The sequence below is a fragment of the Phyllostomus discolor genome, chromosome 2 (genome assembly GCF_004126475.2).
Source record: "Phyllostomus discolor isolate MPI-MPIP mPhyDis1 chromosome 2, mPhyDis1.pri.v3, whole genome shotgun sequence".
Lineage (NCBI taxonomy): Eukaryota > Metazoa > Chordata > Mammalia > Chiroptera > Phyllostomidae > Phyllostomus > Phyllostomus discolor.
Genome location: NC_040904.2, coordinates 209,122,803 through 209,150,208, shown reverse-complemented (window position 1 = coordinate 209,150,208; position 27,406 = coordinate 209,122,803). Strand labels below are relative to the sequence as shown.

The 27,406-nt window shown below is 58.2% G+C and overlaps 1 protein-coding gene across 2 annotated transcripts in view; it reads right to left on the bottom strand.

Moving 5' to 3' along the window:
• Positions 1 to 6,478: 6,478 nt before the first annotated feature.
• CSF2RB (colony stimulating factor 2 receptor subunit beta) overlaps positions 6,479 to 27,406 on the bottom strand; it is a 28,477-nt gene continuing 7,549 nt past the window's right edge. The window contains exons 2-14 of one of the 2 annotated variants that reach the window (XM_036019578.1): positions 26,647 to 26,891; positions 25,716 to 25,887; positions 22,938 to 23,128; positions 19,431 to 19,582; positions 19,177 to 19,345; positions 18,490 to 18,625; positions 18,179 to 18,333; positions 16,367 to 16,506; positions 15,213 to 15,372; positions 9,636 to 9,726; positions 9,357 to 9,414; positions 8,425 to 8,528; positions 6,479 to 7,735 (exon numbers count right to left, since the gene is read on the bottom strand). In XM_036019578.1, the coding sequence (XP_035875471.1) occupies positions 6,604 to 7,735; positions 8,425 to 8,528; positions 9,357 to 9,414; positions 9,636 to 9,726; positions 15,213 to 15,372; positions 16,367 to 16,506; positions 18,179 to 18,333; positions 18,490 to 18,625; positions 19,177 to 19,345; positions 19,431 to 19,582; positions 22,938 to 23,128; positions 25,716 to 25,887; positions 26,647 to 26,722 (2,736 nt within the window). In that variant the 5' untranslated portion in view covers positions 26,723 to 26,891 and the 3' untranslated portion in view covers positions 6,479 to 6,603. Of the gene's footprint in view, positions 7,741 to 8,424; positions 8,529 to 9,356; positions 9,415 to 9,635; positions 9,727 to 15,212; positions 15,373 to 16,366; positions 16,507 to 18,178; positions 18,334 to 18,489; positions 18,626 to 19,176; positions 19,346 to 19,430; positions 19,583 to 22,937; positions 23,129 to 25,715; positions 25,888 to 26,646; positions 26,931 to 27,406 lie in introns of those variants that run through there. The other variant, XM_036019577.1, reaches the window with a different exon arrangement.

Below are 27,406 nucleotides of genomic sequence, written 5' to 3'. Positions count from 1 at the left end.
ATTAGAGGGCGGGGGCGGGGGTGGGGGGCTGAGGACTGTCCGGAGGGAGACGGCGGGAGGGACTGAGCCAGAGCGGAGGGTTGACACTCAAACAGGAGTGCACCGTGGCCAGAAGAAAAAGGGCAAAACGCAAACAGATACAGACAGATGGGGAAAAGATCTTTATAAAAGGAGGGCCTCTGAGGTCATTTATCACAGTCCGGGTTTTTGTTTTCCTTGTTTCCAGATTGAAATTTTATCCTTTAAAAAAACAAACAGACCTGTTTTATTGTTAAATACAATGCAAGTACTCCAGGCCGCATGAAACGTGCTTAGCTTAAGCTGTTATGGGATGCAAATCCTTGTAATTTCCTCCTCGGGAAGGGAGACAGAGCCTAGCCAGCCCCCCACAGCCCTCCCTGTGCTGCTCCCCGACACACCTCTGAGCCCCCCGACCCAGTGTCCCCGCCTCTGGGCAACACCCACCCCCTTCCTCCTTTCCTTCATTGTCTGGTCACCCACTGCACCTCCCAGAACTCTCCTTGACCTTGAGGTTCCGATCTACTGCTCTGTGGCCTCCCGGCGATGTGCTTGCTTATGCGCTTCTTATGCTGAAACTGAATCAGCCAGTGGAAACATCAACACTTTATTGTTTCCAGAGTAAAATGCTGCACTAATTAATGGTCATGAAAGCTGTTCATATTATGAAGGAAAACAATAAAAGCTTTAAACAGTTGAATCAAGAAATCGGTTGACAGTGAACATTAAGAGTGTATTTGCCGACAATTTCAGGAGGCATATAAGCCGTGTGAGCTTGTAAAATGTGAATAACGATGAACGGCAGAACATAGAGATGTAGTTATGTTATAATTCTAGCCTCCGCAGATGGGGAGTACTAGCATTCCTTACAGGGAACAGCGTCCCTTTAAGAATTCTAGTTCCTGCATTAGACGTTTAGGTCCTTTTAGGTCGTAGATCTTCCAAAGAAGAGGTCCTGTTTGAGAATCGTTCACATCTTGTGAGAATAAACTAGAAGTGAAATGTCCATGTTGCCCTGTCCAGCTTTCACAGAGAGAACAAAGTTCCAAAATTAGTTCAGGATCAGGGTAAATTGTTTTCGAGGAGGACATGGTGAAGCCGATGAAGAGATCTAGTAAAGGAGACAGTGTCACGGACAAACCAGGCGGCCCTGCCCCTGCCCCGCCCACATTTTGTTCTCAGCGTTCTAACTGCAGAACGGGGGACCTCCAGGAGCGCCTTGGGGAGCCACGCCCTCCCCAGAGCCCCGAGGCTTCGGAGGTGCAGTGTGAAGGAAAGGCTTGCAGAAGGGATGGCCACTGGCTGCCGGCCACGTTGAGAAGTCAGAGATGAAGGCTCTGGGGACCTGCCCGAGCCTCTGTCCTGAGCACAGAGGCCCCAGCTCCGACCCGACAGATCTCCCCCTGCGCCCTGAGAGGCTGGGGGCCTGTGGGTGTGCTGGCGGAACTGGGGTGTTTACCAGCGCCCGGGCAGTGGTGCAACAGAGGAGACCCGCGGCGCTGGCCGCACAGACAAATCGGCAGCGTCGCCCAGACGAATGCCCGCACTTACAGTTGCGAGACGTAACCTTCACAATGATAAACCTGCAGGGATGTTCCATTCCTGGTGGGTGACGTTTCCGATTTATCAGTGGACCCAAGAAGTTGGGTTCAGGGCCGTGATGGCTGGCACAGGCCTGCAGGGGCTGGGCTGGGGGCACAGGCTGGCGAATGCCGTCTGCCGGACACATGCCCAGAGGGGGAGGCCTCAGCGCGAGGGCCAGAGGCAGCGAATGGCACGCCATTGGAGACACAGCCAGGTCATGGAGGCCATGGGGAGGGTGGAGCTGTAATCTGGGCTCTGGGCCAAGTAAGGGCTTCCTGGGGTGGAGGTGGTCGCCTCAGCAACCCACAGTACCCGGCGGCCCAGCCCCTCGGCCCAGCCCCAGGGCCCAGGGAAGAGAACCTGGGCTCCTCCCCAGGACTTCGTGGGTCCTGTTTCTACCCGGCCTTCCCTGGGCTCAGCCGTCCTGTTGTGAGCTCACTATCTGGGAATCCACCTGAATCTCATTTTATCTTCCACCTGAACTCCCCGCCACACGCCCGCCCCAAGGGCAGGAGGCCCCAGGTTGGCCCTCCTACGTAGAATGGCTTTGTCTCTGTCTTGGGTCCCACTGTTCAAACACACGATCCTTGTCCCCTCCACATCCAGGTCCCCGCCCTGGTGGCCCCTGTCCCACCCAGGGCCCTTCTTGTCCTGCCACCCTCTCAGCTCCCTCTCTGACCCCGATCTGACCAGAAAAGCACTTGCAGTTCATTACAAAGACAGTGGCCGAGAGACACTGTGAGGGTCAACAGGACAAGTGGGAGGGGAGCGCGGGTGGGTTAGAGATTCACCCACCCAGCGGGGGCCCGGTCCCACAGGGACACCACCTCATGGAGTTGATTAGAATAAATAGCCAGGGAGTCGCTCCCCTCAGGGCCGGCTTGGGACAATTTTGGGGACAGAGGGCCTTGGCTTAGAGACTTATTTAATCAACCATGTGGATGAAATGAGGAAGCTCGGCTGGGGCCCAGGCTGAGGGGACTGTTGTGCAGGCATTGAAAAATGGGGCCTTTCAGATGCCACCTGAGACACCACCAGTGCCTCCCGTGGCGACAACTGCATCATACAGAGTGAATGCCTACAACCCTGCTCTGCCCCAAGCGCTTTATCCCATTGTATATAACAGAGAATGGAGGCACAGAGAGGTTAAGTGACTTGCCCAAGGTCACACAGCAGCAAGTGGCAGAGCTCCGATTTGAACTCAGATAGGCCAGCTCCAGCTATGCAGCTCACCACTCACTGCAGGGCATTGCTTCTCTCCATGCCACCTCCCCAACTTATCCCTCCAGCCGATGGTCACAGCCAGACCCAGGACCTCCCACAAACCTGCTTTATCACCATTTTCAGATATTTCATTGTTTCATATTTTAATATGCTCATAAAAGCTAATATTTTATTTTATTTTTTTAAAGATTTTATTTATTTATTTTTAGAGAGGGAAGGGAGAGAGAGAAACATCAATGTGCGGTTGCTGGGGGCCATGGCCTGCAACCCAGGCATGTGCCCTGACTGGGAATCGAACCTGCGATGCCTGGTTCGCAACCCGCACTCAATCCACTGAGCTACGCCAACCAGGGCAAAAGTTAGTATTTTAAAGTTTGTAGTCATGACAGTGTTTTTAAGAAGGTTTTGCTTCAATAACTTCTTGTGTTGCATTTTTCCACTTACCGCTTCACTGGGGCCTGGCCAGGGGTCGGTTCCTGCCACTCGGGGAGGATGGAGGCCGGGCTGCACCCTCCCCCGGCAGGGAAGGCACATTCGTGGTGCCCACGGGGGTAGCACGGAGAGCACTGGGTCCCACACTGAGCTCTCAGGTGCACCCCACCGCCAGACTGAGCCCCACTCCTGCCCTCAGACCAGGATCTTCCCCACCAGGGACAGGTAACTATGTTCTTCCTGGCCAGGTGTGCCCTTTCTGCAGGAAGGGATCAAAGAACTGTCAGGAGAGAACGCCAACTGTTCCCCACCCTTCCTCTCTCCTCCTCCCGGCCCTTTCTCCCACTCCAGGGAAAAGGCAGGAGAAAAAGTGGGTTCCGATGCCTGAGTTCTCAACATCGGGGCTCCCTGCAGTCTGCACTCTGCGTCTGGCTTGATGTCTCAGCAAGCAGGGCTCCCCAGCTCGTGTGCCCAGTCCTTTGCCCAGCCGGACAGCAGCAGAGAGGGAAAGGACGGGGTGTGGGCTCTCCAGTCTCTCTCCTCAAGGAGTCACTCATTCGTTCGTTCATTCATTCATCCATTCATTCGTTCATCCAGTCACTCATTGATTCCACACGGTCCTGAGTGCCACCTCTGCACCAGGTGTGTGCAGACAGCCAGGCAAATAGGTTGTTAACCAGGTCGGGGGTGGCCATGAACACGGAGGACACCAGGACCACGTGGGAAGGTACAGGGCAGAAGAGGAACGGAGGGTACTAAGAGTGCCTTCAGCCAGCACCGGCTGAGTGAGGGCTATGACGTTCCGTGCCAACGCATTGACTTCCTTTCCGAGGACCTCCCTCTCGGGAAGACCTGAGCCCAGACTCCCGGGCAGCCGGCTGGACCATCTACCTGCCGGCTGGCCGGCCTGGGACAAGCTGTGGAACCTCTCTGTGCCTCGGTTCCCTCCCTCGCACAAGGGCAGGACAGAGACCGTGGGCATCAATGAGCCGATCCTGCTGAGTCCACTGGGCAGCCCCCGCCAGCCAGCAGCTGTCCATCCTGCTCAGCTACCCGTACGGGGAAGTCCATCTGTCTCTCGCCTGGGCCCTTCCCTCTCATCGGGGAGCAAGCACAGGACATCCGCTTAAATTTGAATTTCAGAAAGCAACCAATAATTTTTTTAGTATGAGTATGCCCTTTATACCCCCCTTCCTTCGTCTTCTCCCCCCACTCCCTCCTGGCTCGTCCCAGCAGCGCCCCCTGCTGCCCGCTCTGTTCCGGCAGCATCTCTGTTCTCCCTCCGCCTCTCCCCAGCCTCAGCCCTCCCAGTGCAACGGAGGTTTCAAGTCACGCCCTTCCCCGATCACTCCGACACGGCCACGCACGTCCAGGGCTAGGTTTTATAATATAAAAAAACACTTTATTGCCATATTTTTTTCAGGTAACAATGTCCGAACAGTTCGGAATTAATATCTTGGACTTCTTTCTGATACAGGTGGGTCCACCTCATTCATTGGTAACACAGGTTTCTACTTTAGAATGTACAGAAAGCATCGTTATTAATGTCACTGTCGGTGAATAGTTAAGTCGTTTCTCACTTTCTTCGACCACAAACACTGCTGCGATGAGCAGGGGTTTGTGAACAAAAAGTGACAAAAATGCTTGCCTCCACCACATGTTGAAACATGTTTTAAAGCTAGAAAGACCAGTCAAAGTGGCAGGTGCCATGCAGAGAACAATGTAAGGAAGTCGAGAGCCGAGAGACGGCCTAAGCACACACGGGGACTTTATGGTAAAAGCGGCATTGCACCCCCGTGGGTGAAGAACAGGCGACCCAACCAATAATGCAGAGACGCCCGGGCCACTCGCCGGGGGACAGCAGAAGGCCCGCCTTCTAGGTCACGTGTGTGCATTCCAAAAGCAAGAACATCTTACAGGGGAAGGCTGAAACACAGAAAGAACTAGAAAAAAAATAAATTAGGACAAATGCACTTTTGAAGTGGGGAAGGCCCTTGTAAATCGGACACCGAGCTGGGAGCCCTGCTGGCGTTCCCCGGGAGACCGAACAGGACACCCACGAGCCCCACGCACACATTCAAAGGCGAACCCCACTCTAGGGAAGGACAATGGGCACCGTGCGTGGAGGACCGAGATGTAACAGCTTCAATGTCTGTGTCAGACGAAGACAAGCACCGACAGAACCAAGCCCTTCCTGAGCGCAGCCCAGTAAAAAAAAAAAAAAAAAAATACCAAGGCCCATGAAATATAAAAGTATGTGCAAACTTTAAAGTTATCAGATAATGAAAATTAAAACAACTTAATGCCATCATGTTTGCCTATCGAGAAGGCAAAGGTTTAAAAGAACTGTGACCCCCTCAAAGGCCTAGACGTAGGCCAGGAGCCCCTTGAACTTGGCTGTGGCCATGGGCATTGCAGGCCTTTCTGCAAAAAGGGCAGCCGAGCAGTTTGGACCAGAACCCCTGGCTGAGCAGTTCTTCCAAGGTGCCTACAGCAGACGTGGGTTCTGGATGCCCCTCTCCTCCGGACTTTTCCGGCCGGCCGCCAGCCTGGGTGCAGGAAGTCCGCCAGGAAGCAGTACGGCACACGGCGCAGGTTGGTGGCCGCTCCCTGGTGCACGTCCTGCGGCCCCAACCCTTCCCGCTGCTTAGCTGAGACCCGCCGGGCTTCCCGCGTGCACGCCCCCTTACCACGCCCATTTCTTGGAGTGACAGTCTGGTGCTTGGCCCCCACATCAGTGCTTGGCGAAGGCAGGTGGACTGCAGGTGCGGTCCTGGGCTGCTCCGCCCAGCCCCCGCCCCCCAAGGCCCCGGCCCCCTGGCCCGCCTCCCCCGCACCCGGCCTGGGGTCTGGCGTTGGCGTCTGCCGGAAACAGGCTGCGGACACCGGGCCTCCTACACAGCCCGCAGCGCCTGCCTCGGAACAGGCCCTGACTGAGCCGTGACCTCTCAGAACCGGCCTGGCTGGGACCTCAAACTCACTCTAATAATAACGCAGGGAAAAGAGAAAGAAGAAATGAGCAAAAGCCTGGTAATAAAGAAAATGAGGGCATGTGAAATGAGTGTGTATGGAATGTTCTAATAATTCAGAACCTAAAAATAGATGAACCTGAAAGGAAGCTGTGTGTGTGTGTGTGTGTGTCAGTGGGGTGTGGGGGGGAGAGGGAAGCTTGACCTTCCTGAAGGCCAAGGGAGAAGTTAGGGGGTTCACTCATTTTTCGGGTCTCCTTTCCGTGGCTTTGTAGAAACGAGGGCGGAAAAAACCGAGGCTGGTGAGAGGAAGGCAGGCGGGAGGGAAGGCGGACCCTCTCCTTGTACGCGCGTCCCCAGGGGGGTCTGCGGGGGCTCAGCACACCTCCCCAGGCCTGCCCACGTCCCAGGGGGGCAGCGACAGGTAGTCCTGCTGCTTCAGGGCTTTGAAGAGCTGAATGGCGGGCACCTGCGGAACGGCCTGACATGGGGGCTTCTTGCCCTGGAACACCTGGTCCAGGTCCCTGATCTCAGGACAGGGGCCAGGAGGAGGGGACTTGCTCTTGGGCGAGAGCACGCCAGACCCGACCCCAGGGAGGAAGCAGTAATCGCCCACCTGCTGCAGGACCAGGAGCCCCTCGGGGTGCGGGGAGACCGGGGTCACATCTACCCGGGGCTCCTGTGGGCTCAGGGTGGGGCTGCTGGCTACGCGAGGGGCAGGACTGCCCAGGGCGGGCTTCGGGGGCTGGCCCATGGCCGGAGGGAGCTCCACATAGCTGTCAAACGCTGACATCATGGGGGCTGGGGCTTCAGGCGGCCAGCTGGCCAGTCCGGGAGGGAGGCTGTGGTTCTGGTCTGAGGGGAGGCCCAGAGGGGGCACCCAGGGGGCAGCCGGTGCCCCTGGGGGTGGGGTGAATGCCAGGTCCGCAGGGCTGACATAATCAGAGACCACGGCGCCGCCCTCAGGGCCCCCAGCCCCCCTAGACAGAGCCGTGGGGCCGCCCTTCACGCCCTGATTCCCTGTCCTGAGCGCAGGTGCAGCGGGGGCAGGGTCTGTCCCTGCCTCCAGGGAGGGGCTCGCCCCCTCAGCCCCAGGGCAGGGCCTTCTCTCCGCTCCCCCGGCGGCCTGGCCCTGTCCCAGCACCTGGGCCAGTGGCACCAGCCGCACCTGCTCCCCTTTGGGCAGGCACATGTACTCCAGCGACCCTGAGGACGGCGGCCTGTGGCTCACGCCCGTCTGTGGGGGCACCTCCGGGTCCGCAAGTTCAGGCAGGGACACGCTGTGGGGCGGGCCCAGGTAGGGGCCGTTGAAGTCAAAGCCAGAAACCTTCTCCTCAAGCTTGCTCGAGGCGGCTGCCGGGCAGGGCTGGGGGCTTGGGGGCGGCTCCGTAGGCAGGTCTGAGGCGGCCGGAGTCGTTTTAGGCTCAGGCGGTGAGTCCCAGGTGTGGTTAGGGTCCTCTATAGTCAGATATGACACCTCGCTGTGCATGCAGTCCACAGGGGACACCCTGTGGGAGGGACAGGCGTGGAGATGTTGGGCCCGCCCTGGGCAGACACCTCAGTTCACACAGTGGGGGCTGTGGGGGGCGGGGCGCTGGGAGGTCTGGGACCAGCAGGGTTTGCAGACAGCCCGGAGCAGGGCCGGGGCTGCGGGGCGTGGGGGACGGAACCCAGAGCAGGAAACTGGACGTCCTTTCCATCCCCCTGTGGACCTGGCCCTGCGGCCTCCGTGCTCTGGATTGACGGCCTTCTCTCTCAGGCGCTCCCCTCTCCCCCCTGCTCCGGGATGTGCCCCCCACCAAGGGCCCAGGCCAGTGCCCCGCCTGCGCCCGCCCAGTCCTTCCCACGCTCCTCCTCCCCAGTGTGCAGCGCCCTCTCCCGAGGGTCAGTGGAGAGCTGGCGGCACAGGTGCTGACCAGAAGGATTCTCGGCTCCTTGGCCGCCCCGTGAGGCCCAGCCGTGCGGGGAGCGGGGCACAGAGAGCTTATCCGTCCGACCTGAGCTGTGGCTCTTGCCAGCCCAGGCACCGGGAAGCTCTTCCAGCCACCCAGCGGGGAGGCCCCCTGCTTCAGGGCAAGCCACGCCCCTGGACCTCTTCACCCTGAGCCGCAGGCCTGAGGCCACCTCCTCTGAGCCTCCGTGGTGCACGCTGGGGCCACCCTCCCACCTCCCGGGGACCCCAGGCCCGGACACTCACCCCTGCAGCCCAGGGAAGGGGCTGCCCCACAGCCCCTTGTGCGAGGGGCTCCTGCCGGTGAGGGTGCGCGTGCTGTCTGGGAGCCGGAGCCCTGCACTCCCGTTCTGGAAGAGAGGGACATTTGTGCCTCTGGGGGTGGGACCTTGAGACGGTGATGGTGGGGGGGGCTGTGGGGTTATGGGGGGATTCGGGGAGCCCTCAGACACGGGGAGGGGGATCTCGGCATGGTTGGGACCAGACGTGGCCTTTGGACACCGGGAGGAGGGGCCAGAGATGGGCCGGGATTTCGCTGGGGTCCTCCACTCCAGCCCTGAGGGACAGGGTCCCTGTTCGGGTGAGGCTGCTTATCTGGGGGGTTGCTGCCTCTGTGCTCGCCCCCTGGACTGCCCCCCGGCCCCCCTATGCAGCGCTGGCCCTGCCTGACCGAGGGGCTCCCGCCCTCCTTGGTCCTCTTGGCCACCTGCGGTGGGCCCCCGGCCTCATCGTCCCCCCACCTCTGTCGCTCATGATGTGGCCCCATCTCTTGCCCCACATGCCTTCTGCCTACAGTGACCTTTCCACCTGGCACCACCCGGATCCCTCAAAGCTCAGCTCTGCTGTCCTGTCCCTGCCATTCTGCCCCCTGCCCACCCTCAGTAAAACTAGCCCCTTCCCGGGCCCACCTTCGCCCTCCCAGCATCCCCACACTCAGCTCTTGCCTGCTCCACGTGGGTCCCTGAAGGCACCTGTGTATCTGGGGGGCCCAGGGGTCTTCAGGGATGAACTTGCAGGTGCTGGCCTTGCTCCTGGAGCTTCCCAGCCCCCTCCCAGCCACCTATGCCCCACTTGCAAAGCCCCCCGGGAAGGGAAGGAGGAGTGGGCATGGGTACATGGGCACTGGCGCAGGGGAGCCCTCACCACCACCCCCAGCTGCCCTCACAGCCAGGTCCTACCTGGAACAGGTGGCTCTTACTGGGGTTGGGGATTTTCTCCTCCCACTTCCGGTTCAGCCTGGAAAGACAGCAGGGAGGTGAGAGCTACCGGAGACCTCAGGGAAGCAGCCCATGCTCACATTCAGAGGGGAAACTGAGGCCCAAGGAGAGGGCAAGATTTGTCCGAGAACCCCCAGGAAGTGGGTAGCAGAGGAGAGACTGCAGCAGTCAGCTGTGGGATCCCTGTGGCTCCTGGGGCCTTGGGTGTGCCTACCCCCGCCTGTCATGGAGTCACCTTACCTGTACCCATACAGGCCGCAGAAGCGCAGGGCTGGGAGTAAGGCGAGGGTGGTGAAGACCAGGATGAAGGCCAGGCCCCACATGGGCAGCACTTCCGGGTAGCCAGGAGAGAAAAAGGAGCATTAGCACCTGTGGACGGAAAACCTGGGGGCTCTGGAGGTGGGGCGGGTGGGGCCAGGTCAGTGCCGGTGGAGTACGGGGTGGGGAAGAGGGGGCAGACACCAGCTAAGAAGGGGGCACTGTTCTGCACCCCACTGTCCCCCAGCCAATGTTTCAGTGCTAAAGAGGACACAAGAGGGTAGATCTTTTCCAGTAGCAGGTGGTGCCTGGGGTGGGGGCAGGAGTGACTGCAGCCCATGGAAACCACAGGGGCCATCCTGAAGAGGGTGGTATGTAGGCGTACGCCGGAGATACCACAGGTGTGGTTTCATATCATGACAATAAAGCAATTTCTGCGATAAAGTAAGTCACACGAATGTTTTGGCTTCCCAAAGGCATAAACATCTTATGTTCACACTATCCTATACTCTATTGTGTGTGCAATAGTGTTATGCCTTAAAAACAATATAGAAAAAGAAAATGCCTAGGAGTAAATTGAACCAAGGAGGTAAACATTTTGTGCCTGGAAGACATCGGAGAAAGAAACAGAAGAAGATACAGATGAGGGGGAGCAGACGCCATGTTCAAGGAGGGGAAGAACTGACATTGGCAAAATGTCCTCGCTACCCAAAGGAGTCCATAAAGTCAGCCCAATTCCTGTCCAAACACCAATGGCGTTTTTCACGGAACCACAGAAGGCCCTGAATAGCCACAATGACCTCAAGAAAAAAGGAACAAAGTTGGAAGTATCTCCCTACCTGATATCGAACTATACTACAAAACTATAGGAATCAAAACAGCATGGTACTGGCATTAAAAATGGACACATAGATCAATGAAACTGAAGAGAACGCCCAGAAATAAACCCATGCCTATATGCTCCATTAATATTTGACAAAGGAAGCAAGAATGTATGATGCGGTAAAGACTCTATTCAAAAAATGGTGTTGAGAAAATTGGACAGATACATGCAAAAAAGAAAAAGAAAAGAAAAGAAAAGAAAAAAGAAAAGAAAAGAAACGAGACCACCTTCTTAGGCCCTATACAAGAATAAACTCCAAATGGATTAAAGACTTAAATGTTGGACTTGAAACCATGCAACTCCTAGAAGAAAACATAGGTAGTAAAATCTCTGACATTTCTCTTAGCACTATTTTTTTCTGATATATTTTCTTGCCTAAGGAAAGCAAGAGAAAAAATAAACAGACAAGCCTACTACAAATGAAAAAGATTTTGCACAGCAAACCACCAACAAAGTGAAAAAGGCTACTGAATGGAAGAAGATACTTCCCAATGATACATCCTATAAATACTCATATCTTCATATTCATATTTTATAAATATTCATATTTTTACATTGCATATTTATATTTTATAAAGAACACAGACAACTCAACACAATAATAAAAATACACCGATCCAATTACAAAGTGGACAGAGGCCCTGACCAGCGTGGGTCAGCTGGCTGGGTGTTGTCCCTCGCACTGAAAGGCTGCTGGTCCCGTTCCTGGCCAGGGCACATGCCTGGGTGGTGGGTCTGGTCCCCCAGTGTTGCCCACGCAGAGGCAACTGGTCGATGCTTCTCTCTCACATCGATGTGTCCCTCCCTCTCTTCCTCCCTTCCTTCCCCTCTCTCTAAAAATAAATAAATAGAATCTTTAAAAAAAAAGAGGGTGGATGGACAGAGGACCTGAATAGGCACTTCTTCAAAGGGGACGCCCAGATGGCCAATATACATATGAAAAGATGCTCAACCTCACTACTCATCAGAGGAATGCAAATGAAAACCACAGTGAGATAGCACTTCACACCTGTCACAATGGCTGTCATGAATACATTTTTTAAAAAACCAAACAAGGATTGGTGAAGACGCAGAGAAAAGGGGACCCTTGTGCACTGCTGGTGGGAGCGCAGGCTGGTGCAGCCGCTGTGGAAAGCAGTGTGGAGCTTCCTCCCAAAAGTAACACTGGAGCTGCCTTATGACTCAGCAATTCCACCTCTGGGCAAATATCCAAAGACACCCAAAACACTGATTTGAAAGAATATGTGCATCCCTGTGTTCATTGCAGCTTTATTTATAATAGCCAAGATATGGAAGCAGCCCAAGTTCCCATCAAAAAACAAGTGGATAAAGAAAAAGCCAGGGAGACACACAGATAGATAGATAGCTAGATATACACACGCACACATATATATAATGAAAAATTACTCGGCCTTAAAAAGAATGAAACCTTACCATTTTTGACAGCATGGATAGACCTAGAATATATTATGCTAAGTGAAAAATGTCAAAAAGAGAGACAAATACAGAACCATATAATTTCACTTACGAGTGGAACCTAAAGAACAAAGACAAAACAGAAGCAGACTCACAGATACAGAGAACAGGCTGATGGTTCCCGGGGCGGGGGGAGGGGGTGGAGGACTGGGTGAAAAGGTGAAGGGACTGAGAAGCACAAATCTGTAGTTACAAAGTTACAAAGTCGTCTTGCAGGGGTGTGAGCACAGAACAGGGAGCAGAGTCCTTAACATTGTAACGACTGCACATGGTGCAGGGGCGTGCTGCAAATGTGGGGGGGGGGGAGTGGTGGGGGCGGGGGGCAGTCTGTTAAGCCTGTTATTGCCTAACCACAGTCAGGTGCCTAACTCTGTACATCTGAGGTTAATACAAAATGATACTGAATATAAACAGTGATTGAAAAGTAAAATTAAAAAAACCCATGCACATACTTTACTTTAAAATACCTTATTGCTAAATATTGCTAACTATCACCGAGCCCTCCACGAGTCGGGACCTCTTTGCAGGTGGGGCTCCTGAGGCTGGTAAGTGCCCTCAGGAGACATGCAGGGAGCGGGGCGGGTAGCCAGTGCAGCTGCACCTGGGCGCGGGGAGGACTGGAGAGGCGGGGATGGGCAAAGCGGAGCTAGTGGGGAAGCCAGCGAGGGCACAGGCCCCCAGGGCCCCCACCCTCCCCGCTGGGCATCCACCGGCCCCTCAGGGGCTGGGTCCCCCCAGGACATCCCTCTTCTCCCTCTCTGGGGAGTCTCGTGCTTGTCTCCTGGTGACCACTCTGCTGAAAGGTGAGGGACAAGAGACTGCCGGCCAAGATGGAGGCGTAGGTAGACACACTGCACCTCCTCACACAACCAAAAGAAGGACAACAATTTAAAAATGAAAAACAACCGGTACTGCCAGAAAATGGAACTGTATGGAAGTCTGAAAACCAAGGAGTTAAAGAAGACACATTCATCCAGACCAGTAGGAGAAGCAGGGTCAGCAGCCAGGTGGAGAGGGGTCGCAGCAAGGCTGCAGCGGGCAGACCCAGCAAAGCAGTGATTGTGAAGCCAGGTGTGGTGCGCAAGGCGGTTGGCAGACCCGGCGGTCCCACATCCGTGCGCAGATAAACCAGGTGAAACTGGGAAGCAAGCCAGACCGCGCAACCCAGGGCCGCAGTGCGGGGAAATAGGGCCTCAAAACACCAATTGAAAACACCTGAGGGGATTCAGCTGCTGAGAGACTCTCATCCTCACGGGAGAGCTCGTTGGAGAGACCCACAAGGTCCTAGAATGTGCACAAGCCCACCCACCAGGAATCAGCACCAGAAAGGCCCAGTTAGCTTGGGGGAAGTGGCAGAAGGGACTGAAATCTCAGAGTGAGGAGCAAGCACCATTGTTCCCTCTCGGACCCCTCCCCCACATACTGTGTCCCAACCCAGCAACTGGGTTGCCCTGCCCCAGTGAACACCTAAGGCTCCGTCCCTCATACATAAGAGGCACAATAAGACCAAAAAAAAAAAAAGGCCCAACTGAAAAGACAGATCAAAGTTCCAGAAAAAATACAACTAAGTGACAAAGAGGTAGGCAACCTATCAGATGCACAGTTCAAAACACTGGTAATTAGGATGCTCACAGAATTGGTTGGGGTTGGTCACAAATTAGATGAAAAAATGAAAGCTATGAAAAATGAAATAAAGGAAAATGCACAGGGAACCAATAGTGATGGGAAGGAAACCAGGACTCAAATCAATGGAGTGGGCCAGAAGGAAGAAAGAAATATCCAGTCAGAAAAGAATGAAGAAACAAGAATTCAAAAAAATGAGGAGAGGCTTAGGGACCTCCAGGAGATCTTTAAACATCCCAACATCCGAATTATAGAGGTGCCAGAAGAAGAGGAAGAGCAACAAGTGGAAAAGTTATTTGAACAGATAATGAAGGAGAACTTCCCCAATCTGGCCAAGGAAATAGACTTCTAGGAAGTCCAGGAAGCTCAGAGAGTCCACAAGAAGTTGGACCCAAGGAGGAACACACCAAGGCACATCATAATTACATTACCCAAGATGAAAGAGAAGGAGAGAATGTTAAAAGCAGTTAAAAAAAAAGGAGACAGTCACCTACAAAGGAGTGCCCATAAGACTGTCAGCTGATTTCTCAAAAGAGACCTTGCAGGCAAGAAGGGGCTGGAAAGAAGAATTCCAAGGCATGAAAGGCAAGGACCTCCATCCAAGATTGCTCTATCCAGCAAAGCTTTCATTTAGAATGGAAGGGCAGATACAGTGCCTCTCAGATAAGGTCAAGTTAAAGGAGTTCATCATCACCAAGCCCTTATTACATGAAATGTTAAAGGGACTTATCTAAGAAAAAGAAGATAAAAATCATGTACAGTAAAATGACAACAAACTCACAATTATGAACAACCACACCTAAAACAAAAACAAAAACTAAGCAAACAACTAGAGCAGGAACAGAACCACAGAAATGGAGATCAATGGAGGGTTAGCAACAGGGGAGTGGGAGGAGGAGAGAGGGGGAAAAGGTACAGAGAATAAGCAGCATAGATGGTAGGTAGAAAATAGATGGGGAGGGCAAGAATAGTATGGGAAATGTAGAAGCTAAAGAACCTATGACACATGGACATGAACTAAGGGGGGAATGTGGGTGGGAGAGGGTGTGCAGAGTGGAGGGGAGTGAAGGGGGGCAAATGGGACAACTGTAAGAGCATAATCAATAAAATATATTTTAAAAATAATTTTAAAAAAGGAAAAAAGTGAGAGACAAATGAGAGCGGCGAGTGCAGGGGAAGGGGGAGGATAAGAAATGGGACTCGGATCTTCCCTGCTCAGGCCTCTGGCTGTGGGCCCTGATGTCTGCCGAGGCGGCCGGGGCTGTGGGCCCGGGGTCACCGGGTGGAGGCCGACACACAGGTACCGACACCGGGGTTTCGATACCGTGGGGTCATGGAGAGCCGAGGTCTGGGCTGAGGGGGGGCGTTTCGGCGGGACCTGCCCTTCCCTGCTCTCTCAAGACCTTCCCGCCATCTGCGGTGCACTCCAGGGGCAACTGTCCACTGACCGGCGACACGTGGGAGGTAAGGGCGCTCGGACGGGGTGGGGGTCACAGCCCTGCGTCCTGACCATGCCTGTGCGTCACCGCCGCCGGGCTGTGGCCAGAGAGGCCGCGGGTGGGGGCGGGGAGACGTACCCCAGTCAGTGTCCCAGGAGCACTCCTCGCTCCACTCGCTCCAGACCCCGCTGTAGCCGCTGTCCGGCTTGACCCGCACTCTCGCCTGGTACCTGGTGGAGGGCTCCAGAGGCGGCAGCATCATGACGCGGGTGTTGGGGAGGAGCTCCGTCTTGCTCTCCTGCGGGTGCAGGCATGTCAGCAGGGGTGCTGGGGCAAGGTCCAGGCTCACGTGGGCGTGGCCGCACACCCCTCCCACCTCAGGACCCCAGTCTTTGCTGCCTGTCAGCCTCCTGCTGGGGTCACACTCCCCAGGTCTGAGGCAGGACGCCCCCCACTGGGAGGGGCCCAACTTTACTCCCAGAGACAGAAAGTGCTCCGGATGGGACTGGGGGCCACACGTCTTGCAATGCGCCCCTGTGACATATGATGGCACCAAGGCCCAGAAACCGTACGGGGGTCACCCTGTCCATCTTCATCTTGAGACCCCTCAATTTCCCAGCTCCTCAGGGGCAGCCTGGACCCCAACTGTGATCTCCCCAGGCCGCCATGCAGGGCGACTGGACTCTCGATCTCACACAGGGGCTCAGGAGCCCGGATCTGCCACTGACCCGTCCCCTCCCGGCCTCGGTTTCTCCATCTGCAGCCCGATGGTCTGGGCTGGCCCCGAGGTTTCGGGTCTGGCCTCTGCGGAGCCTCAGGCTCTGCGTGTGGACGGAGGGCTGCCGGTGGTGGTGGGGGAGGTGGAAGGGGGGCTGGCCACCTCACCCCGGGCCAGGCCCTGCCTGCTGCATCAGGGGCAGCTGTGCTCTGAGAGGCTGCGCATTGGTGTCTGGTGGGATTCCTCGGAAGGAATGCCCCCTTCCTGACTTGGGGAACCCCTCACCCAGCATCTCCCAGCCCTCCCTGCCTGGACATCTGTGCTTGCTTTGACATTCAGGGCCGCCTGGGGGTCCACACCAGCCAAGGCCCATCACCTCTCTGCATCTCACTCCAAGGGCTGAGACAGGGACCCACTGATCGCCCAGGGTTGTGCTCACCAAGTGCCAGTGGCTTCTTCTGCCTGGTCCCCTGCAGGAGCCAGGCCTCTGACAGGAGGCGCCTTCCCAGGCCGGTGTCCCATGTGCCGCCGCCCCACCCGCCACCACAGGCCCCTCCAGGGCACGTGCGCGCACCTGCCAGGAGACTTCGGCTTTCTTGTACTGGACTTGGAAGGTGTGCACGATGTGTGAGAAGGACATCTTCTCCACCTCCCAGTGCAACATGTGGCCGTCTCTGCCCTTGGTCACACTGAGTGTCGGGGGCGCCATCTGGACTGGAGGGAGGCAACTTTTAGGGAACGGTGTGCTTGCGTTCCTCCTGGGGACACTCCTTGCCTTGGGTGTGGATCCCAGGTGCTGTCTCCAGTGGCCCTGGCCCCAGGCCTCGCCCACCCAGGGACACTTCACGCCCGTGTCACCATCTCCCCCGGTAGGACCTGAGCAACCCAGTTCTTGGCTGCATTGGAGTCTCACTTGTTTTGCGGTGAGGTGACCCACAGCACAGGGTACCGTATTTAGCTGTGTATAACACACACTTTTTTTTTGCCCAAATTTTTGAGGGAAAAATAAGGATGCACATTATATGTGGGAAGCACTAATTCTGTATCTATATAAATGTTTTCAATTCTTCTATTTATGCTTATACATCAAAAATGTAATTCTAGAAAGCAATAATGATATCCCTATGCAAAATAATACCCTGGAATACAGTAATCAGGTTTGTTTCTAAATACAAATGAAAATGGAATAAAAAAATTAAAATGAAAGATTTTTTCCCTGAAAATTTGGGCCAAAAACCTGTGCATTCTACAGGGCAAAATACGGTACTGGTAATACTTAAGTAAAAATAAAATCACAGTAATTGGTTCTGTTCTAGAGCCATGGCTATGTTCGAGACACTTAGACACGCTCAGCCTGCACAAACTAGTTCCCTCTAGTCTAACAGCAACACTTTGGGTGGGTACTATTAGCTCATCACATTTTGCAGACAGAGAAACTGAACCCCAGAACAATCAGCCCCTTGTCAAGGACAGGCAGCTAGCAAGGGGCAGAGATCAAGGCTGTAGCCTGGCTGATCCCCAGACAGTAAGTGGGGGATCCTAACCCAGGCGACTCGGACAAAGGGGCTCCGGCCTGGAGGTGGGTGGGAGACCTCAATCATCCTGAGACGACTCGGGGGTTCCCTTGCGCGGCACTTGCTCCGTAACAGGAACCAGGGATATTAACCTGCAAGGAGTGTCGGCTCATTTGCCCCCTCCCCAGCCCCCACGGGAAGGAGTGAATCCTTGGTCAGTTATTTTGAAGGCTGGAAAGATCCATGGGGGAGGACTCTGGAAACATGAAAGCAGAAAACCCAACCGGGGAATAAAAAGAAAGGTTTGGTGGGAGGAGCAGGAGGCGGGGCGGAGAGATTTAGTGCCGCGGAGGAACCGGAGCGGAAGGTGGGGCTCGAAGGCAAGGGCATTCGAGGTGGACTCCCGGGGAAGGTCAACGAACCTTCCTACATGTTAGCTGCCATTGTCATTATTTTTTAAAATTTATTTATTTTTAGAGAGAAGGGAAGGAAGGGAAATGGAGAGGGAGAGAAACATCGATGTGGGAGAGATGGATCAGTTGCCTCGTGCACGCCCCCTACTGGGGACCTGGCCAGCAATCCAGACATGTGCTCTGACTGGGAATCGAACCAGTGACCTTTGGGTTTGAGGCCGGCGCTCAATCCACTGAGCCACATCAGCCAGGGCCTTGTTGTATTAACGCTTCTTGAGAACTTAAAGAGGAGATTCTAATGAGCGCTGTTCACTTTACTCACTGGACTGAGTTTCTTCAAAGCGACACACGTCAAGACGGGGACATAAGGAACCCTGAGCTTATGCAGTCACATCCACAACGCACACAGCTGCCCCAGCACCCCCGCGTCCCCCCGCAGAAGGCTGCGGGCAGACTCACTGTTCTCGGAGCTCTTTATGTACTTCTCTTCCACCTTGGGCCGCACGGAGATGAGGTACTGGCTGTGGTTCCGGGGGTCGGCCACGGGGACCTGGCACCGGTGCAGCATGTAGCGGCCGCGGGGCTCCTTCAGCACGGAGGGGCATTCCTTCTCCCTGGGCGTGGGGGGGGGGGGGCAGTGAGCGCAGGGGGAGGCAGGGACCGCGGGGGGAGGGGTGGGACCTCGGGACCAGCTGTGGCTACTGCTGGGCGGCGGCCTGGAGAGGGCAGGGCCCGGGGGAGGGGAGGGGACCAAGGGAGGGGGCACTCACTCTGCGTTGGGGCTGGGCTTGTAGAAGAGGGTGAAGGAGACGGAGCTGGTCACCTCGGACCTCACTTCCCAGGAGCAGCTGAGCACGGCGCCCCCGTCGAAGAAGCACTGGAGGTTCTGGGGCTGGGCCTTGTCCCCTGGAGGGGAGACGGTCCCTCACTCACTCACTCACTCCTGCATTCCTTCCCGAGCTGTCCGCGGCTGCCCACTGTGGGGCTCGCCCCAGAGAGCTCCTGGGCTTTAGGGCCCCAAAGGCCCGGGGTTAAACTTCAGCCCGAACCTGCCAGCTGTGTGCCCACGGGTCAGAGCGTGAATTCTGTGAACCCTCAGCCCCTCCACCCCTCGCGGGAACGGGGACACCGTCTAGGCTGGGGGTCTGGGGATTGCTCGCAGGAATGGAGTTTGGTCAGAGTAAGGTGCAGCTCTCCGGCAAACGCTGCCGCCGTGCAGAATGCCACGGTGACCCCCAGTGTTGTGATTACAAGGCAGACACCGGGGCCCTGAGCGGGCAGGCCGCTGGGCGGTCTCCGCAGAGCCGCTGGGGGCGGGTGGGCCCAGGGAGGCGACTCAAACACCCTGCGCGGGTGGGCGGAGTCTGCAGTGTGAACCGCGGAACTCCTTCCGCCCCGGGGGAGCCCAAGGAGCCGCCCTCCCTGCGGAGGGACAGCGCCTCCCCTCGGCCCCTTACCTGGCTGGGAGTCCCAGCGAACCTCGGGGCTCCACGGGCTGGGCCTCCCGGAGTGCCTCGAGCCCTGGCCCAGCCGGGTGCGCACGCGGGCCACGTAGGTGCTGCTGGGCAGGAGGTGCTCTGGCCCCAGGTCGGCCTGCGGGGAGGTGGCGAGGAGGGTGGAGGCGTCCTGCCGGGAGAGAGGGGCCGTTGGAGCGGCTGCCGGCCGGGCCGAGTCCCTGTGGGTTCGGGGCCGAGCTGGCCGGGGTCCCTACCTCCCAGGAGTCCTGAAGTCGCCTGTAGACCACCTCGAACTCCAGGTCTGACAGCCACTGGCCCTGGGGACCCCCGAGGGCCACACTCCAGGTCAGCTGGAAATGGTCCGCGGCAGCAGTGATGCGGAGGTCCGTCGGCGCGGGGGGCTGCACTGAGGGAGAGGAGGGCAAGGGACTGTGAGGGGCTGGGCAGCGGCGGGGCGGGTGGTCAAGGCCCTGCGTGGCCTTTGCGTGGACAGCCCAGGTTTCCGGGAGGAGCACTGCCCTCACCGGCTAACCGACCTCGGACGAGACCCCAGTCCTCTGTGGGCGTCAGGCCCTTCCTCTGCCAAACCGTGGGGACCCAGTGGGGCCGTGAATGCAGGCTGTGCAGATAGCTGTGCCTTTATACAAGGCGCTGGCAATTCACCTGGAAACGCAGCCTCCCTCTGTCCCCAGGTCCCACGGCCTAGGATGCGGCGTGCCCCTCGCCACCCAGCAGAGGGCGCTGTGGCTCGCGTTACTCTCTGTGCTCCCTCTCTCCACATGCCCTAGGTGTGCTGCACCTCTCAGTGCCCAGCATGAACGTTCCTCTTCTAGAACCTTCGTGGATCCCCTGGGCCAGGCAGAATCTTTGCTTCTTTCCCAGGCCCACCATCGTCCATTGTACAGTCCTTCCCCTGGTGGGTGTGTGGTTCCCCATCTGCCCCCCCAAGACGCAGAGGAGCTGGTGGGTGGCAGGGGCTGGGCCTCCGTCCCCTTCCCTCTCCCCAGGGCCTGCGATGCAGTCAGTGGCTCAGTGAACTCGGGGGGCGGGGGGGGGGGCGCGGAGTGAATGATGAAACAAGTGCAGACATGCAGGCGACCTTCAGGGCCTTCTCGGGAAGTCCTTCCCTCAACCAAACAGCAAGCCTGCCCCTGCAGGGGGCCTGGAGGGCTGGACAGGCCCTGACCGTGACGCCTCTGTGCCTGGCTGCCCACGGATGACTTTCAAACACAAAGAATTCAACGGGAACCCGGACAGGATGTGCACATTCGAGGCTGGGCGAGGAACGTGGTGTGTGAGAGCGTCTCAGAGTGGGGCCTGCAGAACATCAGCCCCGAGAGGCAGAGACAGGGTGCCCCCTTCCGCCCACAGCCCCGCCGGGCGCCCCTCGTCCACCCCTGCACTCCCAGCCCCCCCCCCCCGGCCTGTCACAGAGTGGGCGTCCTTCTCTGCGTGGGGCTCTAGGAAGCTGCTGCCAACTGAACTGACCGGGAGCTCAGCGGAAGGAACCTGAGTCATGGAACCTGAGAGGTTTTCGTCCGCCAGCCCATTTCGCAGATGGAGAAACTGATCGAGGAAGTGAAACAACCAGATCTCCAAACGTGGGAGCCCCGAGCCTGTCAGGTGCACCCCTGCCTCCTCCCCAGCACCGCACGGCCTCCCTGACTCGTTGCCATAATAAACGAGGTGGGCCTGAGTTCCAGAAGGCAAATGGCCCCCTCGTGCCCCGTTTCATGGTGTCCCCATACCCACTGTGACGCCTTCTCCATTTTCAGGCCATGAGCTTCACAAGGGCAGGGGTCCTCCCAGGCTTGCTCGCCGCTTCCCTTGTATATGTCATACTCAGTGAAGGACCAGCTTAAGGAATGAGCTGCATGCACAGCCTCGCTGTGCTTTAGATGGCCCGTATCCCCACCCCTTGCCCTGTCCCAGATGAATCCTCATCATTTCTCCATGCGGTTAGGACCCTAGGCGACGTTCTGAACTCCAGTCTCCTGCCACTTCCTCCCCCGCCGTTCACTGTGTACATTCAGCCTTGCTGGCCTCTTCACACCCACATCTGACCCTGCCGTGCCCCTTCAGTGCCTTCCCATTGCCTAGACTTTGACCTGTAAACACCCCCACAGGGCACAGGCCTCTCCAGGCCAGGCCGCCGCCTTCGCTGCCCCTGGCCCTCCCGCCACCGTCCGGCCCTCTCGAAGCTGATGCTTGCAGACACAGTTATTAGCGGGCTTCCCAGCCTGCCACGCACTCCCGAGTCTCCCGGCCTCTGCACGAGCTGTTCCCCTGCTCTTCCGGCTCCCTTCCCCCACCTGCCCTGCAGGTCTCCCTGCAAAGCTTGCACCTCTGGAAAGCCCCTCCCAGCCTCCTAGGGTCTCCATGCCCACTGTTCCTCCACAGGCGGCAGGCACCTGCTGCAGCACGTGGTCACTCCAGACAATGCCGCCTGATGTTCCTTCTCTGGCCTGTCCACAGCGCCCGGGGCACGGCTGCTTCTCAGCCATCGAACCCACACTTTGCGACACGGTTTAAAGTGAATTCCGCCTGGCCTAACCCACCCGCTCCTCCAGACACAGCTTTGTGCCGCTGGGATGGAAAGAGGCAGGCGGCCTCGGCCAGGCCCCCTCCCATCGGACACTTGCAAGACACACCGCAGGGTGGCCCGTGTTCGGGACCCAGGACAGCAAAGTCAGAAATCAGATCTGAGGAGCCCTGGGCAAGTCCCTGGCTCTCTCAGCCTCAGTTTCACCCTCAGTGAATTGGGGTGAAGGAAATGGCGCCCGGCACCATACGCTCCTGTAACTATGAAATAACATCGGGCGGTGTTTCCTAAAAGCCAGCCATCTGCAGGATTCTCGCCATGTGGACATTAACTTTTAAAAACGACCCTCTGCCCTGGGCAGTGGCTCGGCTGGTTGGAGTGTTGCCCTGGAGACCAAAAGGTGGCAGGTTTGATTCCTGGTCAGGGCACGTGTGAGAGGCAACCCGTCAATGTTTCTCTCTCACATTGCTGCCCCTCTCTCTCTCATCCTCCCTCCCCCACTCTCTCTCTAAAAAGCAAGGAAAAAATGTCTTTGAGGGAGGATTTAGGAAAAATGACCCTCTGTCTTCCCTTCAGGCTCATTCTGAGCACCAATGAAATGAATTCATGGGATGGAAGCGCTGGTTACTCTTTTGCCCACGGTATGGCCAAAGGAAGCCTAACTATTTATGTGACGTGACCATCAAGACCATGGGCTGTCCTGGGCCGTCGTGTGACACTGGGGGCCACTCAGCAAGGGCAGCAGGGTCTCGAGCTCCTTCTGACACACAGGAAGCACCTGGCAAGCCTGACCCAGACTTGTCACTTCTGCTCAGTGGCGGCACTTGGGACAAGTTACAGACCTCTCTGGGTCTAAGGGGCCTCCTCTGTTATTGCAGGGTTATTGCAGACAGTGGGTGGGGGGAGCTGGCAAGTCTTTATGTGAATTGGAGGAAGGTTCTTCTGGAAGGGAAGCCTTTGTGCTAGAAGGCAATGGCTCGGCACCGGTGGGGCAGCCAGGGCCGGGGGGCAACTTTTTCCGGGGACCCCCCCACATTGTTCCTGCTCCAGCACCTCCATTGTAAGGGGGCCGTATCTTCTTCCCTCAAGAAACCAAAGCACCCCCAAGCCAGCGTCTCCACCACCCCTTGCTGGCCCGCCCCCTGCAGTCCACCCCCCTGCTCCCCTGGGCCCGCTGTCCTCGCCGGGGCCCATCCCCAGCCAGGGCCCCAGGCCTCACCATGCTGGGCCAGAGTAACGGTGAGCTGGGCGCCCAGAGGCCTGTCCGGCCGGAACGAGAAGTTGTCCTCGTCGGAATTGACGAACAGCGTGTAGGGAATGACGCATCTTCTGGGCACGCAGGAAGCGGAGGGGCAGTCCGGCCAGTGCGTGTCGTCACTGAGCTCACAGGACACGGGCTTCGGGGGGCCACTGCCAGGGGAGGACACGGGTTAGACCGGCGTGAAGAAGAACTGCTCATTCGAAGCGTCCCCGTGGCTCCTGTGTGCGGGGCTTCGTCCGGGGCCAGGGGCCTGGCCGTGAACAGCACACCCACACACACATCCCGCCCCTGGAACCCACGACACCCTGCTGCAGGGAGGCGCACGTGAAACCGCTGGAGGAGATAAGTCGTGTGTCAGACGGAGGAGACTGTATGTGGTCAAGCGCAGCGGGAGAGGGCGCGGAGCCCGGAAGCACTGGAGTGCGGAACGCGGTTTGGGACAGGGAGACAGGAAAGGCCTCCTGGGGAAGGCGCCGTCTGAGTAGAAGCTTGAAGGAGGTGGGGGCGGGGCCGTGCACATCCCGGGGACAGGAGATTTCGGGTCATTGGAGCAGCAAGTGCAAAGGCCCTGGGGCACGCTCAGATGGGTGGGGTGGACGACTAGGCAGGCAGATGCTGAGCAGCATGTGCGAGGTGGAAGGTCCAGGAGTCTAACTAAGGGAGGCAACGGGAAGCCACCCGCAGGAAAGAACGGAAGGAATTTGGGTTTCACTGCAAGTGGGAACAATGCAAGAGCGGTGAGCAACGGAGTGACCTCGGACATGCTTTGCAAGGACTCCCCCGGCTGCCGGGTTGTGGACAGCTAGGGTCGGGAGGGATGGCAGCATGGGAAGCCGCAGGAGCAGTTAGGAGGCTTCTGGACTATCCCGCGTGAGAGGAAATGGTTGGAACCAGGGCGGTGGCGTTGGTGTTGACCAGATTCATGTTCTGTTGGAAGACGAGGTCGACAGAGTTTGCAGGCGGGTTCGATGCTCTGATGGGGAAGGAACGGTGGTAGGGGGATCTGAAGATCGACAGAACCCTGCAGGTGTTCGGCTTGAGCCCCTAGGAGCCCCCATTTAGTGAGGGGAGATGGCGAGGCCGGAGCTGGAGCGGTCTTTTGGGGACGGGGCAGAAATTGGGTTGAAGATGTGTGGGGCTGAGGACACCTGTTTCCTCAGGGCCGAGGTGGAGAAGAGGCCAGCGCCCCTGTGGGTTTGCAGCTGGGCAGGAGGTCTGGGCTGGAGGGAGCGGGGAGGGACCTGGAGCCTGCGGCTGGATTTCTGCCTTCGGGTCAGGATATGAGACTGCGGGCCTGAGCCCTGGGGCACCGCACCCTTCAAGTTCAAAACCAAAGCAGGGAGCAGGCTGGCAGACAGAGAGGAGAGGCCAGGGAGACACAGGACAAGGGATGAGTGTGGTGGCCAGAAGTCAGGAGAGAAAGGGGCTTCAGAAGGACCCTGTGGTTAGTCCAAGTCAGGCGTGCCCCGGGGTCTGGAAGGGAGCGGCTCAGACTGACCATTAGCCTGAGCACCGGCGAGGGCTCTGCCACCTTCGGCGGGCTCGGTCTGGGTGGCCTGCCGGGGGCGGAAGGACCCTGGGGCAGTGGTTCGGGAGAGACTAACTGGAAGGACACTGGGAACATCGTCGGCTCGGACAGCTCTTCCCAGGAGTGTCGTTGCAAAGGGAGGTGGCGGGTGGGCCCTGGCAGGAGGAGGTGGGGTCAGGAGGTGGCCCCGAGTCGCACCCCCTTCTTGGCTTCAGGAAGTGGGGGGCGAGCACATCGGCTCAGCCATTGTGAATGATCCCAGGGAGGGTCCACGGAAAGCACAGGGAGGAGTGGAGACCATGGTGGCAGTGATGTCCTCGGGCAGCCACACCGGGTGGGACCCTGGCTGCAGAGTCACCGCGGGAGATCCCTCCCTGCAGGCGGGTGCAGGGTGGGGGGGGGCGGTGGGGGGAGGGTGCGGCCCGCAGTGAGAGCATGCAGGGGCTGGGTGGGGTTTCTCTCCTGGGAGCCTGGTGCCTCAGCGCGGGCGGAAGCAGGTCACAGCCAAGGGTGGGAGGTGGCCGGCAGTAATGGGGAGGGTGGAGAGGAAAGGTAGAAGTTCCCGGGAGAGTGGAAGGACAGCTGAGTGGCCATGCTGTGGGGGTGGCAGCAGCTCCTTCCCAGAGTGACCCCCCGGGGGTCTGCCCATCCCTGACAGTTAAATTATTCCTGTTACTAGGAGTCAGACTGTCACCAAGTCTCAGCACGGTGGGAGGCGGCTGGCCAAATGGCATATGCCCTGGAGGCGCCCTGAGGGGAAGGCCAAACTCCTCCATCTGGAGGTCTCGGGGTCTCGGGGACACATGGAGCCCACCCCCACAGGCCAGGCACAGGATTCCAGCCACCACGTGGATGGGCGGAAGGGGGGACCTCAGCTGCACAGCCTTGGTTTCCTCATCTGTGAGCTGGGCAGTCTGTCCCTGCCCTGCCCGCCTCTGAAACGGAGCTTGCACTTGCGCAGGGCGACTTTGTTACATTGTGATGAAGTCAGAGGAGATGATCACCATCAGCAGCAACAACATGAATGCAGATGCTCTCCTCGGAAACCCTGGCGTGAGACGCCAGCACCCCGGCCTGCAGGCCACCCGACGGAGCCGGAGCTCCTGGGCCTCCTGGGCCTCCCCTCCTCCGTCCTCTGCGGCCCCCAGAGGGCACAGCCCCGCACAGCGGCCCCTCCCGGCCCTCGGCCCGGCGCCCCCGCCACTCACTCATTCAGCCTGCGGTAGAGGGTCACGTTGACGAACTGCTGGGCATCCCGGGTGTCCGCCCACCCACACACTATGCGGCTGGTGTAGTCGTTGTGGCAGCGCAGGGTCTGCAGCGGGACGGTCCCCGGCCTGGGGGAGACCAGGAGGGGATTGCCGCTCTCCCCTCCCCTGTCTGGACAGAAACGCAATATTCTAGTTCATTCCCAGCACCTTTCTGGAGCCCCTTGCCGTGTCCCTCTCCTGGAACAGGGTCCCTGCCACCCCAGGACAGGGACGTGCATCTGGCACGGGCCCCGCTCCCGGAGCCCTTGGTGCATCCCGGGAGGAGAGGCACACACCCACCGACAGGCAACGGACCCACCAGGCTCTCAGACCTCCTGCCGGGCAGCGGCCAGGCCCGATGGTTGGAAAGGGGAACGTGGTTCCCACGGTTACCAGAGGGCCAAGTCCTCTGGGAGCCCTTGAGAAGCCAGGTTCGTGAGCCTCAGGGGCAGCCCAGCCGGGCCTCCAAGCACGAGAAGGTTGCTGGAGCCGAAGCAGGGAAAGACCCCCAGGCCGAGGGCCCCGGGGAGGTGGGAATCGGTCAGGCCGCTGTCAGAAGAGCAGGGTGGGGAAGTAGGGAAGAGAGAAGGGGCAGAGAAAAGGCTGGAAGGGCCAGCCTGGAGGTCAGAGGCCTCGAGTGCCACACTGAAAAATGCGGGTGGAGAAAAAGCATAAGCCGAGGTGGACTTCAGCGGAGGCTTGAGATGGTGGGCAGGAGTGTGGGAGGGTGCGGGGCAGGGGGGGTTAGGGAGGGAGAAGAAGTGAGGGAAAGGAGGGTGGGAGGAGGCCAGAGTCGCTGAAGTCTGGGAGCCCCTGGGGGATGTGAGGGGGTCCAGCAGCGAGGACTGGGGCTGAGAGGGGAGGGAAAGGGGAGGGGTGTTGGGCTCACCTGGGTCCCCTGCCCTGCTGGGCCCCCAGCACAGAGCCAGCAGCACTACGGGGAGCAGCCACCGGGGCGGCGCCATCTCAGGGTCAGCTCTGGATGAGCAGCGGCCAGCACGGGTGGGTGCAGGCCTCAGCGGGGCCCGGGTCCTCCTGGCCTGGAGTCCCGTGTCCCTCCCCAGTGGGGGGCCAGGCTATGTCCTCGTCATCTGTTCTCGAGAGTCCTCCCTCCGGAACTCGGCTTCTCTAGGCCTGCGGAGGAAGCATTGTCGGCAAGCCGCCCCTCCCAGTCCTGTGTCCCTAGGGCCTCAGCTCACTTTTGGGGTGAACCCAAGAGTAGCTCTGATGCATGGGCTCCAGCCCCCACTGCTGCCTCAGCCCGGCACCCTGGACGGTCCCTGGCCCTGAGCCTCGGTGTCCTTGGGTGTGACCATGAGGGAGAAGCACTTGTGGCCTCTGGAGGAGCGGGCTCCCCCTGGGCTGTGCACCCAGCACCCCAGTGCAGTGCCCTGGTGGTGGGGAAGCCTGGGAGGGAGGCCTGGCGTTTGGTTGGCCTTGACTGCCCCGTGGCTACTGACCTGTATCTGCTTTGGAGCACCGCCGGGTGCTGGGGACACGGTGCCCTCCCCTGGGTGTGCTCACATGCTCACTCACACCCCCGGGACCGGTACTCTCCCCGCCTCTGCCCCACTTCCTGGCATTCCTCCCACACGGCCCGTCTGAATGCCAGTTCCCTATTCTCCGCAGGAGGCCGGGGATTTCCTCTT